General features: G+C 42.3%; 1 protein-coding gene across 2 annotated transcripts in view; it reads right to left on the reverse strand.

Moving 5' to 3' along the window:
- The window catches only part of MSRB3 (methionine sulfoxide reductase B3), an 83486-nt gene that overhangs the window by 41898 nt on the left and 24655 nt on the right, over nt 1–16933 (reverse strand). For both annotated transcript variants that reach the window (XM_082757492.1, XM_082757491.1), the window contains 2 exons: nt 9687–9795; nt 7806–7883 (listed from right to left, as the gene is read on the reverse strand). In XM_082757492.1, coding sequence (XP_082613618.1) covers nt 7806–7883; nt 9687–9795 — 187 coding nt within the window. The remainder of the gene's footprint in view (nt 1–7805; nt 7884–9686; nt 9796–16933) is intronic.

Below are 16933 nucleotides of genomic sequence, written 5' to 3' on the forward strand. Positions count from 1 at the left end.
AATCTATCCCTCTTTGTTTTTTAACTGACCCAAAATTTACTCCCATGGTAAACCAATTCAGGGTGGATTATTTATTTATTTCTGTTTATTCATTTATTTTTTTTTTTTAATTTGGCAACAGACATGAAATCAAAAGGTTGATTGGCCTTTACTAGCATGTGACTTTTGCTGTGGACTTTTGCTGAAATATCCCTTATGATATGGTACTGCACAGCCACCATGTTGCTCCACGATGCCATATGCTAAAAGCTGTGTGAGATGAGGCTGGTGACCTTTTATCCACCTTGGCATGAGCATAACAGGCCCTCCATCTTGCAGCATTAACAACTGGCCCAGGGGCCAACAACTGGCCCAGGGGCCAAAAAGGTGGGGAGATGGGGTCGCAAGGATCACTGGGCAGTGTAATGAGCACCTAAGATCCATGCAGTCATAAATTACTGGACAGCAAATCAGGAAACCAATATGGGGAGATAAATGAATCAAACTTTGTCTGGCAACAGCCAAATGGCCATGAAAGAAAACGCAACATGGGAGGTAGCACTAGGAGCCACTCACGGTCATAACCTATGTCATGGTCATCATGTCACCTTGGGAAAACAGGGCAAAATTCAGGGCACAGAATTACAGAAATAGAGATGTTAGAAAGGCACAGATAAAGGGGAGGAAGATAGTAAGTGTCCATTGGAATCAGCACTTTTCCCCTAGATCTTTCCAGCACTTACAACTTTATAGCACAACTTTATATACACTAAACAAAGGCATTAGAAACTAGTTCCACATAGGTGCTAAAAATTTGCAACTAAAAAAGACAATAAATTGAAAGAAATTAAGTGTTGAAAGTAAGCTCTGAAGGGAGCTTACAAACAAAAATAGTCATTCTGACTCTTTTGTACTTTCACAACCACATTAGCTAGAAGAAAAAACTTCCCTGTACATTGCTTGTTATCACTGTACACATTCTGATAACCTACAACCTACCAGAGAAGATGCACTCTACAGAGCCAGGCAATGACTTTGCAAACTCTCTTTTATCATTTATTACACTGAGAGGAGAAGAAAACAAACAAAAAGAACAGCTTTATGCATCTTTTCTCTGTTTGTGCCCCATAGGAGTACTCTAAAAGTCAGGGCATCATTCAGAAATATCACTGGGAAGGAGTCTTTACGAATAAAGAGAGCAAGGGGACATTTATAAAGTGCTTTCCATTCCCAACTGTGATATGACTCAAATACACACAACATATGGAAATACAGATGCTAAGTATCTCAACTACCAAAACACAATCCGCAAGGAAATAGGGAGCTACTGGAAAGGTTTAGCTAAGGACAAGGTGCCACAATATTTCTAAAGTTCCAGATATAATTAAATCAAACACAAATAATAAAATATAACAGTTATTTTTTTCTGTACTGTAAAGAGGTAGAGGATTTGAACCCGCATGTTTTTTAAAACGCACCATAAACCTGATGTTCAGAATGACAAGTAGTGAGAGAAAGAGAGCGAACTGGGCTTTTGGCAAAGAGAGGGGAAAGAGGACTTACTGCTGCATCAAAACTGGCACTTTCTTTCACCCTTCCAGATGAAGTTTTTATCAGGTTTATTCAGGTTTGGTTGAAGCCCAATGAGAACAGCCTTTGGAAGCATCACAGCTCACTCAGAGAGCACCTGATGAAACCTCTCTGATCCTTGTGACAATTCTTTTCTTTGTAATAGCCAGTCTTGTCACCTGCCTTTAGGACCAGGAAGGACGCTTTTGTCCCTTTTGTTCACAGGTATGGACATAGCCCTTCCCCCTGAAAGCACAACCCATTTATTGGGAATGCTCATTGACCTTACTCAAGAGCCCAAGCTCCAAACAGCAAGGCAAGCTTCCAGAAAGAAAAAGGCAGAAGTATTCCAATATAAAAACGAATGCCTGATGTAACTATCTAGGAATTTACTAGACCCCCACCATCAGGGAACCTGAGAAGCCCCCAAGCGTTAAGAACCAAGGCTCTCCTTGGGCAGCAGAAGGAGCCGCGTGGTGGCCAGGGGACAGATCCTGACAGTGTGAAACTCCTCATCGGCACTTCCCAGAGCTGGAATGCCTCCCTCTCTTCCCCCCTCATGTGGATTCTCTGGTATAATACAATAATATATATATTATTTATAATAATATTATCTGGTATAATCTAATAATATAGTTGAACTCTTGCTCAGGTCTCTCCTCAGAGAGGGCATGAATGCGATCTCTCTCCTGATTTCATGAACGTTTTAAGAACTTAATATCTTTGAGGTTTAATATCTACTCCCTTGTCAAATTTGGCTGAAATTGGCAAGTAGATTAAATAATAAGGTTTTGTTATTAGGAAAGGATTGACACACAGACAGTATGATCCTGTGAGCCTTACTTCCTTAGAAAACCTGACTAATGATCTATTTTTAACCTTGCTTTCCTAGACTACAGAAAAAAAAAGTTTGATTCATGGTTGATGGAAGCTGTGGGGATTTCTGTTCTGTGTACTGATGAAAAGCCAGATTCAAAAGGAACATTTTAACATCACATTAGTCAGTGCATAGCCTGGGTGAGTTCTGTCGAGTGTTTGTTTTAACACAAGGGTTAAAAATGGGTAAATATAGAAAAAAGAAAGAATAATTTTCCTGTTTGTTTTTCAGACTTGCTTTCCTTCTCCTAATCCCAACCCAAAAAACTTTCCAGAGCTCATTGCTTATATGAGAGTAGCTAAATGAACACTCAGCATCAGCCAAGAAGCTGCGAGTTAGAAGATACAAAAAGCTCCCTGTGAGCTGATTAGGGGTGTATTTGTTATAATGATGTCTATAGGACGTCTATTTGTTATAATGACGTCTAAAGGACGTCTATTTATTACAATGCCTGTGGCTCCCCTATGTCCCACACACCAAAGGAGTGCCCAGGGAGCATGGCCTTTTCCTGCCGCAGCCCCCACGTTGGCCTGGAAATGACGCCAACGTGAGACACGGTCAGAGCTTTTGGAGAGGGGAAGCAGTTTTCAGTAGGGACTCACTGCAGGATTTCTTGGTTGGCATGACCTGAGGACTGCCTAAACTAATTCAATTTACATCCCTGATCATGGCAGAGGCAGCACTCAGGTGTGTTTAGCTGTGTAAGACGCCACGGGCTGTGTTCAACAGCAACATCACTGCAGGAACAAAATACGTGCCTATTGATGGTCCAACCTTGAAGGCGGATTGAGCCTTCAGATTCCAGATGGCTCCAAGGAAGACAAGCAATGTGCTATCTCAATTTCTGCCTAGAGGATTAGGAGGACTTAGGACAATTTGTCATCCAGCAGTTACACAGCAGACTCAAAACAAAGGCTGGTTTCAATGCTAAACAGGTGAAGCAAGAGGAAACCAATGCTCAATGATAACAACTCTACATTTTTTTTAGCTCCATCAGCCTTTCTAGGGGAGAGTCACAAAAAGCTGCAGAAGCTTTTTCAAGTTTTAAGATTCTGAACTTCTGAGCTACACAAGACCCAAGATGTGGATTTGGGGTGAGAACAGTTTGATAACGCTGCCTGCTGGCTGCTTCCTATACCAGCAAGATCTTACTTAACCCAAATGAATTTTACTAAACAGAAGTTCCTGGTCACCAAGAACCAATCATGGTGGATGAAGTTGCTCCAGTAGTTTCATTGTTAGAGATGCTGTAGCAATTATTTCATGTAGGTTCTCCCAGCTAGATGGCTAGAGATCTAGCCTGATGACTGAAATCCTCCCTTATGCTATGGGGAAAAGAGTGGCACCATTGTAATGGCATTGCAGTATCACCCAACCATGCTTTGCTTTTGGATGGCCGAGAGATGTTGAGAGGACCAGATACAGGTCACTGAGAACTGAACGAAAACATGACATGACTACGGGTGTTGCTGTTTCTCCCAGCGCATGTACAGAATAGCCAACACCATTACCGAGAATTCCTTCCAGGAAGCAATAAAGGCAGCAGTGGGTGATTTATTGAGACTTGGCAATTCTTCCCTTGGCCCTAAAAACTGGAAACTAACACAACAATAATATTTCTTTTTTAAAGGGAAGTCATTCTTCTTGGCTTCCCAGTTCAACCCATCTATACCACACCTTTCTCACACAGCCTTGGATACGGCAGAGAACGACTGTCATTTATTAAATACGGAATAGTGCTCCCTTACGGCAATAGCACAAGCTGCAGGTTTCACTCGGGTCCTTTCTAACCTCTGCTTGTGGACGGAATTCCATTTCTGCAGAGAATACAAGACGGTCCCTTGAAAAAATAAGGTAGATGCAAACCTTCAAATATTCTTGGCCCTTGGAAAACACTGAGGATCCCAGTGCCATCGGTGCATCAGCTCTCTGCGAACTGATGTGGAAGCACACAACATTGCTGCAGAGGCTGCCCAGCCACCATAAACCTGGCACACAGAGAGTGAGCACCAGCAGGCACAGTTCTCAGGCACCAAGGTTCTTCCTTTGGTAGATGGGTTTTCTGTCAGATCAGTGTCCTGCATGGTGACCCACTCCGGACACACCAGGAGAGGTTTGGTGAAGGGGAAGCCATGAAAAAAAAACACAAGAGGCAGGAGGGGAAGCAGGGCTGCTGCTTTTAGCACAAGCCTGCAGCTAGAGCAGAGTGTAACGTGAAGCGCAGCACAAGGGCTGGCTTGCAGAAAGGGAGATACTTGAGATTAGTTTATTGTGTCTCTCATTTATTGCTTTCTTTAGGCAGCTGTATGGGGATGTAGGAGACTGTCTGGCGTGAAAGTTCAGAGATAGATTAATTAGATTCAATGGCAAGATTATGGATTTTATGCATGAGCCACCTTTGATTGTGGAAAAAGTTAAAGCATGTTCTCCATAAAGCTTGGGAGGTTTCTCATAACACTAGTACAAGTAGGTAGATGAAGAGATGTTAAATTCCTAATTGTTTCTTTTATCTTTCCTGTGATAGAGACAGAGTTCTGTTTTAAAGACGTACCAAAAACCAGGTCTTTCATCTGGAGTGTAAAATTCATGTGTTCCCTGACCTCGTGTGTCACATGGTAATGAAACAACGTAAATCAGAAATGTTAAAAGTTGAAGTTTGTTAATATTACTGCTGAAGCTCCAGTCTCTTTCCTGGTTAAGCTGACAGGTCCATAGTCCAAATATATATATTTACAGATTACAACGACATGAAGAAAAAAATTAATGGACACCCAATGAGAACCAAATGGAAATGCAAGTTTCAGATGACTATCTGGAAATTAAAGAGAAAAAGAAAGAAAGAAAAAAAAAAGCTCAAAAAACACATGCATGTATTTTAATTGGGGTGATGGACTTTCTTTGTATTGTACTACCACCTTACTCCTAAGGAAATATTTTAGTGATTTATACTCTGTGGGGAAAATTTAGCAAACAACATACATTTTGCATTCTCTTATCTATATTTCCTTCTCTGTTCTTTAGCTGCCTGGCCTGAAGCAGTCACCAAGGTACAAAATGTACCTTCCCTAGTTGAAGAAGTCATTATGCACTGGTATTTTCGGGTGGGTGAACCAAAGGTTCTGGCCTGCCTCTTCCTGAGACTGCTGCAAAACATTTCTATTCTTCTGCATGATGACACTGAGATCTGTGGTTCTGCATGTTGTTAATTGCTATTAATTCCTATGTTGGAGTATTTTTGAAGTGTGTAACTATTGCACTGTGTATCTTACATTCAGACCTCTGCACCACAGATCATTGAGGGCAACGACCAACACCACCCAAGGTTTGGATGCAGAAGACAGAATTGTGGTTGCAGCCCCAGTGCTAATGCCAGTTTTGTTGGGGCAGAGCAAATTATGCCTTCCACAGATCTTGCAGGTGGAAGGGCAGACCTATCAGTGTTCCTGCTTACACTGCAGTGACTGCATATATACTGAAAGAGCCCCAACACCCAACCCCAAGGCTGTACCTGGCCTCACAGACAGAGTAGATGGGCCCCTACAGCCCTCTCCATTTGTTCCCAGCCCTTGACAGCTGCTTCAGCAGAATTGGCTGAATTTGATGTGGACCAGAGGTGGCGAGAGCTCAAGGTCATAAAGCAACACAAAGATATTGGGGAGATTGGGCTAGGGCCAGCCTTGGGACACAATGAGGAAGGCTTTTTCAGGTGCCCACTGGCCTGGGAGTTATTAAAAATAAAAAGCAGCTTCCATCTTTCCTCCTCTCTCCTCCCATAAAATCCATGGGGAGTCTCAAAGAGAATCTGAAAACAGGGACATTTCCATAAAGCTCATTTCACACAGGGAAATCCAACTCATTACCTTTAACTCAAAAAAGTCAAGGCTATGCCAAAGCATACTGTGCATTTGAGATAATCACAGGTAAGTCTCCTATTGCAGGTTTTTTCCCATATTAAATGGATTGTGAAAGCAACTGGAAAGTAGTTCACATTCAGTTATGTGAACTACTGCTGTCCAAATCTCACCTTACAAAAAAAAAATTACTCCTTCTGCAGCAGACGATAGAAAGGAAGCCAGTCTTCAAGGTACAAGGTGAAATCCTGGCTCCATTGTATTCATTTGCCAAATTTGACTTGATTTCAACAGAGCCAGGATTTCCCCCCTAATGATTTAGCTATAGTAAGCTGGGGAACATCTAAATGGCAGAGTAGAAAAACAGGTTATGGAGCCCTTAGATCTCCATTTGTCCCCACAAGCCAAGCACCACAGTAACACATGACGTGAGAATATTGCCTTGGCTGAGTTCATAACGATCAGTTTTCCAACTCAAAAGATTCACATTATTACTGAAGTTTCTGCAGGTAATCCTAGCAGAGAAATCAAATGTAACAGAGACGAAGTGCTTCTTTCATCTTTACAGACAGTCTTTGGAGAACAACTATCGCTGCCACATCTGGTGATTCTGAAGCTACATCAATTTTATTTTCCTTTGTAAACTACTACTGACCCAATTTTCTCTACTGTTAGTGTTATCCTGACCATCCTGCTTCATGCTGCTGTCAAGGAGTCTCTTCAAGTGGAAGGGACTGAGACAATGTGAACTGAGGGAAAAACAACCAAGAAATGAAATTCTTCATCAGAATGAAGACAAGTGACCACGAGTATGAAAAAATGCATAACAACTGAAACAGTGCAGAACACTGCAATGGCTGAGCAAATTCATTCAGCACTGCTACTAGCACCAAATCTAGGGCAGCAATTCCCACAGTCAAAATCTAAAGATTTTCACGGAAGACACAAATTTTATTATGTCTTTCTTAATCCTTGTTTCAGTTTCCAACTCAGCTTTCCATGTGCATTAATTGGGATGGGTGAAAATCTGTTAAGTAACGTAATTTACCTGGGTTTTGTTTTCTTAACATCCTGAATTCTGAAAAATCAGCTACTTACTTCTCCATTATTGGATCCAATGCTGTAGCATAGATGCAGCATTGCCACCCAGGATCCAAATCCTAAAGCTGTTTGCTAGTAATGCTGACTGCCAGAACTCAGTATCTATGACTGCAGCAAAAGGCTGTACAATAACTTGGCATGGCTGAATACAAAAATAAAATAAAAAAATCATTTTTTCTCAGTCAAACTCATTCTAATAATGTTATCTCACTATGAAATTTGCTTATTTATTTACTATTTTTTATTTATTGAACTATAAGAATAATTTTACTATAGCATTATTGATTATATTGCTTCTCTTGCATTCCTTATCAGTTTGAATTACTTCAATTATCTTATACTACTACATAAATACTGGAATATATGCAAGATTATACAGCATATAAGCTAAGAGACAGTAATCTCAAAACTATGATTAGTATACTCACTTGAATAAAGGAGTTCCACAAACAACACATTTGTATATTCCTTGAGCTTTGTGATATGTGTACTCCCCCTCAAAGGCACTGGGAAAACAATAACACTCCATTTTAAAAATAAATAAAGGATTTGGGTTTTTTTAATTATTAAATTTTTTAATTATTTAGAAAAATATTAAAGAAAAAAATAATAGTTTGCAGTTGTTTTTTATTAAATGAAGCAAATAAAGCAGGCATGGGAAAAGGGGAATGTCCTCATTAGTTTGCCTCAGATGTTACGCATCATGCAAGAGGAAGCAAATTGTCACACAGTTTAACAACAACAACAACAACAATAACAACAAAAAGAGGAGAAAAACTGGAATCTTCCTCTATTTGGTAACTGAAACATAAGTTTTCATAAGCATGGATTGTTTGAAATTTAGCAATTTAGCTTCATCCTATGCACTTCTCTGGGTTTGCCTTTAGAAAATGTTTTAGCAATGCATTCAGATGCTGAGCTGGAGGTGTAAAGCTCTTGGGTGTCTGCCATTGAGCAGATAATGAAGAGTCGGTGTTTGGTGAGTCCAGGATGGGCTGGCAGGGTGACAGAAGTATTGTAGCTGAAAATGAAATAATTGGTCCATGATTTCAAGCTGTGTGCGCCTTATATTTTTAGTTGAAAAGCAATATTACAGCTTTAAGGGAATATTTTTCTAAGTTAACAATCTAAGAGGCTAGGAGGTCATTCATCTAATACGAATCAGCTGTGCTAGTCCAACAAAAAGCCTATGTGCTCGGCAGCTTGTTTTTATTATCCTTTCACCCTTTTTATGAGGTCCAATTTTTTTTTATAAACAGGATTTTTAAGAATGACCTAATCTCCGATTGTTTGTGCGCATTAAATCACGTCGCTGGTCCCGTACACAAATGGGAGGGATGCGGGGCAGGAAAGCCTCGCGGCGGAGGCTGCCATCCATCCCCGTGCCCGGCCACGGTGGTGGGGGGATGGAGGGATGGGGAGGAGAGGGGATTATCCCGCTCCTTCCCATCCGGCACATCCCATAAACATGCTCTGTCAGGAGGAGCGCTGCCTGTTAAACAGGACCCCATGTGTGGTAAAGAGCCCTTTCAGGTCATGAATGAAAACAAGCAGTTACATCATTAGGGCGTTTGGATCAGAGGTAAAGCCGGGGCCTTATGCCAAGCTCAGTGGTATAAATTAGACAACAAAAATGGTTAGGCCTTGGCAAGTTACCTTCGTGTTGGAATCAGCTGAGAGAGACTTTATTCACTAAAAACAGTCCTGGAAGCAAGTCCTTTTTTTCCTCCAGGATTCAGGGCTGGCTTCCAACGACTAAAGCCATGTGAGGGCAGTTATTGAAAATTTTTGACATTCCAACCACAAATGAGCCAATAAATACCTTCTCCACATGTGCTTCAAAAAGAAATTGGAGTGGGGTGGAAAAGAACTAAATTATGCTACCTTCTTTCTGCAGCCAAAATGTCTATACTTACAATGACCACCTTCAAAACTTCAGCGTCCTGGCACGGGGCCATTTCCCTCGTGGTTCTGCTTACTGTGATGTCTTCCAAAAAGTGTACCTAAACCGCTATTACTTCCACACATTTTGTAGTAAACTAAAAACAGACTCTAAACATAAGCCCCGAGACTTTATAAGACATACAGTGTTCATTAAAAGTCACACAAGACCCCTGGCCGTGGCCTCCACGCTGCAGATGCTTGTCTTTTCGGTGGTGTTAATTTGTAGGGGTTAGTAAACAAGTGCAGAATTCCTGGAGAAAAAAAAAACACGTTGCTGGGGAGGATGAGGAAGCACCAGCGAGAGGAAAGGGAGAGAAGAAGGATGCCTGTGTTTCGAGGACCTCGCTCCCTTCGCCCTGCCTTACCTTTCGGTCCCCTTCTCCTGAGTGACATGGTACTGCAAGGGTGTCAGCCGCTTCCTCAGCTCCTCCTGGGAAAAGACCACCTTACAGTCTTTTTTATCCCTACATGACCCTGCAAAGGGAGAGGATATGGGAGAAGGAGCCTTTTTAGCTTAAATCCTGAATAATTGCTTTGGCAGACGGCCACAGCATAGCTTCTGCATTCACTTGTCAATGACCAGACCAGTCCCTAATGCACGAAGAATGGCTCAGCTGAACTGCAGCTGATTATTTCTTCAAATCCAAGTTTAAAAAGAATTTTGCTCGAGAGCCAGGTGATTCCACTGGAGCAGTGACAATGTGCTACAGCCAAAGCCCTTCCGTGTGTTGCGCACACAATCATTCACAAGAAAGTTACATTTCCCAACCATTAAAAAATAAAATAAAAAAAAGCTGCAAAAAATAACTACAACCGAAATGTTCTTTACAAGACATCTATATTGGAGACTTATGGTAATGGGCATATGATGTTCAGCCACAACATCCAACGATTTTGTTACCCTTTAAAGTAGCTCAAAATACATCTTTAGAATTCAAATACGGTTGATTTAACTTTTAGTAGCATCCTAGTCCTTTTACTTTATAATAGTAACAGTTAGATCTTTTCCCTGCTGAAGCACTGGAATAGGAGCCCCAAGGAGCAGGTCATTTCTTTGCAACAAGAGGCACCAGGTTCAATAGTAAAGTTGCCTTAATATTTAGAGTTGCTATTGAAATTACCTGTCTTTGAAAATCTCATCTTATATTTTGCTTAATTCACACACAAAAAAATCCAAGGAGCACATAGGGATTGCTGTAAAAAACATTTGTATAGTGCAAAAAAATCACATTATGGAAAAAAATTAATAATAGGGTTGCTTTTGAGAATGAAAACTCCCAAAGTAATAACAGAAATTACCAAATATTAAAATAACTTTGATATTCTCTTGCAAAAAATGAGCTGCCACAGTACAGCAGGTAAAAAGCGCTCTAATTATGACAGTAATTAAAATATGTTACAATTAGAGAAAAACAGTCCCAACAAAAATATTTTTTGCTAGTAATGCATATACACTCATAAAAAGACCAATTGTGTTCCCAAAGTAGAGGGAACAGAGCTACCCATCTGTATGTCATTTAGTACAGGAGAGGCAATGGCAGGTTTAAATTACATGGTATTGGATTGCAATTTCCTAACATTGGATGCTTTTCTGCTTTTTTACCTTGAGTCATTACTAAGGAGTGTTCATAAAAAGTAGCTTAAAGCACAGATGCTTGCAAATCATTTAAGAAAAGATGTTTCTTTCTTCCTCCCCCTCTTCTTTTCCTCATTTTTTTTAATGTGTGGGGGTGGGTGAATAGGGGAGAGAGAAAAAGAATAATGCTGTTGGTCACTACTGACTAACCCTAGGAAGTATTTTCAGGAAGAAAAAAAAAAAAGTAAAATTGAAAACATCTGATTGAAGTAAATAGTGCAAACATAAAAAGCTTTACTAGTGAAAGAAAGGTATTGAAAAGCGACTTTATTTCATAGATTAGAAATTACTTTTGATCTAAACATTCTTAAAAACAGATTGTTTTCCACTCCGAGCCATCTCATTAGCTGTGCTGCAGAGCCTGCGTTTTAATGGCAAGCTTTGAAAGAGCGCTGCTGTATGCCTTTGTTAGCTTCAATCTTATTTGGGAGAGGGATAAAGATTTCATTCCAGTTCTCTTTGTTTGTCTTTCAAGAACCACTAAGGCAGTATTCACACAAATTTTGCAGGAATGTGCCCTGTGCCATAGCTTACAAATTATTTGGTTTTGGTGCACTTAAAGGTCACCTTCCAAATTAGCAAAATTTTCCTACATCCTGGCTTTTCAACCTTAAATGTAAATATTGTTTCCTAACTGTAAGTGAGGTTTGTTCTTTATAACATTTGGTTGCTTATTTAAAGATGTCAAACTTTGGAGGTTTTTATTCTCACAACGTGCTGGGCTCTAGGACTAATAAGTCTTTCAAAGGATAGCTAGCAGGGAAAGGAAGCATATGCATTATATAAATAACTATTGTTATGTTGCACTATGCAGTTCAGAAAGAAACTGTTTGAGAGCTGGTCTTCCATCTAATATTTCAGTACCAAAAAATGAATCAGGAGAGCAGCAAGGAAGCCTACAAACCAACACCACTTCACTTTTAAAAATATCTTAATATCTTCCTTTTTTTTTTTTTTTTTTTTTTTTTTTTTTCCAGAAGATCATTTGCTCTTTAGCTATTCCAAAAAAGCAAACTAAGCATAACCCCGTATTGAAAAAAGTCATGCAAAACATTAAGTGTTTTACGGAAGAGCCAGCATTCCCTCTTTGCTCTCCTTGAATTAATTCTCATCTCTTTCAGAAATGTTCTTCAACCAGTGGGCTCTTCTATGCACAAGGAAATTTCTATATGCCACTTGAATCCGTGACATAGATCAGAAGTAGGGAGCATGTTATAAAAGATTTTTCCCCGTCACTTTTAATAATTAGCTGCATGTTTTACAATACAGACATGTATTTATGTCTGCAGGGGAATCTTGCTAATCTGCCTGGGGGTAAACTGCAACCTGCCCCAGCAAAGGTCTCTGCAGGTTTCTGATTTAATGCAGTATACAGCAGCAAAAAGCTATGGTTGCACTACAAATCAGAAAGGAAATCTCTTGGTCCAGCCCTCGGCATTAAGGAACAGCCCTCTTCAGTCAGTTAGGCGTACTCTTTAACTGCTAGCAACAAAAAAGAAAGGGTCAGCAAACTGAGTGCACTGTTTCCATACTGCCAAGGAGACAGGGAGGTAATGCAAGACTGAGCCACAACCGGAGGGTGGAAGGATCCATCATCTGCATCATGGCTAGCCTACAAGCATCAAGAAAATGCAATATATCTTAAAAACATCAGGATGGGATTCTGGGAATGGAGTTGGGAAGAAACTACCATGCAAGGGGGGACAAAAACGCTCAACCTGCAGTACACGATCAGCCACCTCTGTCTGGGAACCTCCTTTACGGGGTGTATGGGAGGTCTGCTCCAGTCAGATCTGCCTCTACCTGGTGCGGGGACAATGTAAAGCTACTGACATCTGTGTGCAGCTACGAGGGAAGCTTTGATGGATAGAGCTGCTAGCAAAGCCAGTGGGTTGTTAAAGAAGGGAATAAAGGTGGCCCTGAGTGCCTTCCCCAAAGGAGGGACCCAATGTGGCCTTCTTGGAAGGGGTCCCATGGGCAACAAAACCCTCCTGGGCAACTTTGGCCTGAAGCAAGGCTCTCCACTCACTTGTAAATGCTACTGCTCGAGGCCAGAGCCATCAGTTTTCCATCAGCGTGATTACATTACAAAGGTAAGGCTAAATTAAATAAGCCTAACTAATTTATTGAAGATCAGAGACTTTGGATTCATTTGGTCTACCTCTGGACTCCGAATGGGACCCAACTTGTTCTCCAGCAGCGATGCACTCCCAGCAGTGCCTTTCGAGGAGCTGGGGACAGCTCTGCCCCTGACCCAGAGGCTCCAGCCAGATCCCACAGATAGGAGCGGTGAAGGCAGACTTCTTCTGAGAGACATCTTTTCCTACAATGCACGCACAGGTTCTGCTCCAAGATCCAAGTCCAGATGAAATTTTTCCCATCAGTTCACTGTGGTGTGCCCATTCTCCTTGGTGCTCATGGGGGAAGCAGTGCACACAGCCCTTCCAAACCAGGCACTGATGTTTCCACTTCAGGCCACCTGCCTTCAGCCTTTTTCCATGTGTTCCAGCAGTGCTAAAAGCTTCTGGGATCTTGGAGCAGGATGGAAAGCCTCTCAAAGACAAGGCCAGGCTCACAGATCTTAATGCATAAATATTTTTTAAAAAGTTCAGGAGGGTGAGACAAACAAAACCAGAAACACTTCTGGAGCCTTTGTGGCGTTCCTGTACTTAGGAATGGCTTTTCTGAAAAGAAATGCGATGTGTGCTGCAATTTACTATTCACCCACAGACCGCAGGCATTTTAGAGTTCAGCTCTGGAGTCTGGAGGCCTTCCCGATAAAAATGAAGTGAAGAGAAAGTATTTGCTGGGTGTTGACCTGATAATGAAGACATTAAGCATCTCACCTCACATATAAATTCCAATTTCCATCGACCTTTTCAGACCTGTGGTTCGTAGCGCCGGTGAGCAAGTGCCATTTCCTTCAATACCACCGATCGCAAGGAAACGAGCAACAAGATACGTCCAGGCAGACTGACACGAGTTAGCAGACCATTACTCCTCACCACTCAGCCCTTCACCTGCTCCGGCGTGCCACAGGGTGTCGAGCAGTGTCTGATGTGCCCTGAAATGCCCTGGTGCTTTGCCTGATGGCTTTCCTTCCTTACATCGTCTTTTGAACCCTCCTAATGATTTTCTCTTCTGTCTTGTTGCTTCCCATCACCACCAAGTGAACTCAGCTTTTCAGCTTCGTGGAGGCCATGGCATACATTTTCCTCTTCCTACGAATGCTTATGTTCCACCAGCATTAATGGACATTACAGTCATGCACCGAGCACACGCCATTAAGACTTCCTGAATTAAATACAGCAAGATCAAATGTTCCAGCAGAGCACAGCCATATAATAAATTGGGCTTCCAGTTTTCAGTACTACTCCTTTTAATATACCTGAGCGTTTTTTTAGGGGCCTTGCAGCACGTTTTATTATTCATACACCACCACAGCCTCAGTCTACAGAAGGGTCTGTGAATGCAAGTAAACCTGGCTCCTGGCACACATCTCCCTGCTTCCCAAAGCCCATCCCTCTGCAAGTGGGATGGACCTTACTCATCCCTGGTAAATTATCTCACACTGATGCTAAGAGGAATCCTGCAAGGTTAAAAAATATTCGTGTACATTACTTTACACAAATACCCTTACAGATGATATCCCTAACACTCAGGCTTATTAAAATGGGAATCTCTCGTTTTTACTCTTTTAAATTTTGTTTACACAGTTTATGCTGCTTGTTTAGAGTTTTGCCTCTCTCTCTCTGCTTGGGAAAAGGAGGATGGACGGCTCTGTTTCACTTCTGTTTAGTCTGTCCTCTGCAGCCTTTAGTCTGTAGCCTACTGCAAACAAACCGGGAACTGCTGGTCTAGTTAACAAAAATTAAAAAGGAAAACAACTCTTGAAAATGCAAATCAATGCAAACATTTTTGGTCAGCCCATAAATTTGAATGCTATGTTTTACAAAACCCTGTATTTGATGTCATAGATCTTTATGTACTCCCATTACAAGCCATTTTAAACCACCTAAGCACGTGGCTGCCTAGGAGAGATCCTACAAAAGAACTCAAAAAAGTGGGAGGTCAAGTTTAAGTAAAATCCAGACTTGGTAATTAAAGAAACCCTGTAAATGTTCTACACATTGAAAGACAGATCTGTGGTTCTTCTCTGAGGGATGGCTCCTTTGCTTTCTTGCTGTAGGTAGCTAACTCCCACCCGCTGCTGAAATACCATTTGCAGTTTCATGCAAGCATTAGGAGTAATGGGGCGAAGACCATTTCCACTACATTGTGCGTTGAAAATCCAAAAGCTGGGTACCAGGACAACAGCTAAAATTTTGGGTCAAATGCCAGGTTCTTGTCTTACAAGAACAACACCAAAAAAATTTATCCGTCTTTAAAAAAAATGGTTTGCTTAACACCCAGGAGGGTCACAGGGCCACGAGGGAAGGGCAAGCCAGCTCTGGGCGAACTCGCAACCTTCCCATGCAATCGAGCAGCAGTCACCACGTTTCTTTTTTTTTTTTTTTCACCTGGTCATCAGCATGGCTGCTGGCTTGTACAGATGTAAGTATTCCGAGTCACCATAGGAGATCTACCACGTAAGAAAACAACCTCGACTCTACCTCCTTATCTTGCATTAATGCAATCCACGACATTGCCAGTCCTGGCCCCACAACCTCTCAGGCTGCAGGCACCGAGCACTCCAGCGTCAGCTCGTGCTGGTGCAGGGGGGCAGAGCTGCCCTGGGGCTTTCCAAGCCCCCAGCTCGGTCAGGATGGCAGCAGTAGCAGTGATGGCAGCATGCAGCGGCTGCTCAGCAGTGGCTGGAGAATAGAAGCACCTTCAATATCGTGGAGAAAATCCTCGTGGCATTAGAAGCTGCCTGTTTGCTGTGATGGCCAAAGACAGGGCACAGGGCAGCAGAGCTCTTTGCCTTGCTCTCGGATGCAAACCGGGCAAGACAAGATCAAGATCTATGGGTACAGCAGCGGGGGCGGGAGCGTTTATAATGATGGATTTCTCTTCCTCTCTCCCCTATAGATAAAGAGACTTTTGTTTTGCTGATACGATCCTAGCACCTTTCACAGGCACTACATTTGTTTAAATTAAAAACAAGAAAGGCAGAGACACTGAGCACTCTGTATCTGGTCAGTAGATTTCTGTCAGAATCAATAAGAGGGGGCACGACATATGGAAAGGCATTTTATTAACGGCAGAATTAAGCTGAATTTAATAAGAGTGCTCTATGCTACCTTTTGCATTTAAAATATTTCAGTGAGCCATCAAAATAAGTTTATTCACACGGCTTTAATAAAGGTTTAACCCTGCAGCGGAAACAATTAAAAAGTCAGCATTTGCCAGCGGTTACCGCAGTGGTGTGTAGCTTATTGTAGCGTTCGGGCTGTTGCTAAATCCTCCTGCTGCTTCCTCTACAATAGTGATGTGTGGCCTGTGAAATGAGCACTGCGTTTCAAGACCCGAGGTGCCGCCGCCTGTGCTTGGGCTGGGGGTGGAGGAAAGGAGCGGGGTGGGGGAGGTCCCTGCCCTCCTCCAATTCCAAACAGCAGCCCCGACCTCACCCCGTGAAGGAGTCGGCTGACTCTGGACGTGCTCCTGGAAGGGCCCTGTTAGCAAAGAGGCAGCCAAGGGACAGCAACGGGCACAGAGAGCAGCGGGCACTGCCGTGTCCTGGCCTCAGGTCCCCGTTCACCCCCTGAGCTGTAGCCACCCGTGTGCACCTAACAGCTGACTTCTGGCAGCTTCTGTGCCTCGCTGCCTGACTCCTGCTCCGTACCCTCGATGCCCTCTCCACGTGCCATCCAGTTCCCTGCAGGCACATCCCCTGGGTGACCCACTGGATCACCTCCTCCATCGCTTCCAGGCTTGGTCTGGCCAACTTGAGGGTTAACACCATAAGCATCTCCTGAAATTGCACCTTTTCTTGCTTGCCCTCCTCCAGCTTTTCACCAGATAAGATCTCCTTCC

This window comes from Aythya marila (assembly GCF_965140915.1).
Source record: "Aythya marila genome assembly, chromosome: 1".
NCBI classification, from domain to species: domain Eukaryota; kingdom Metazoa; phylum Chordata; class Aves; order Anseriformes; family Anatidae; genus Aythya; species Aythya marila.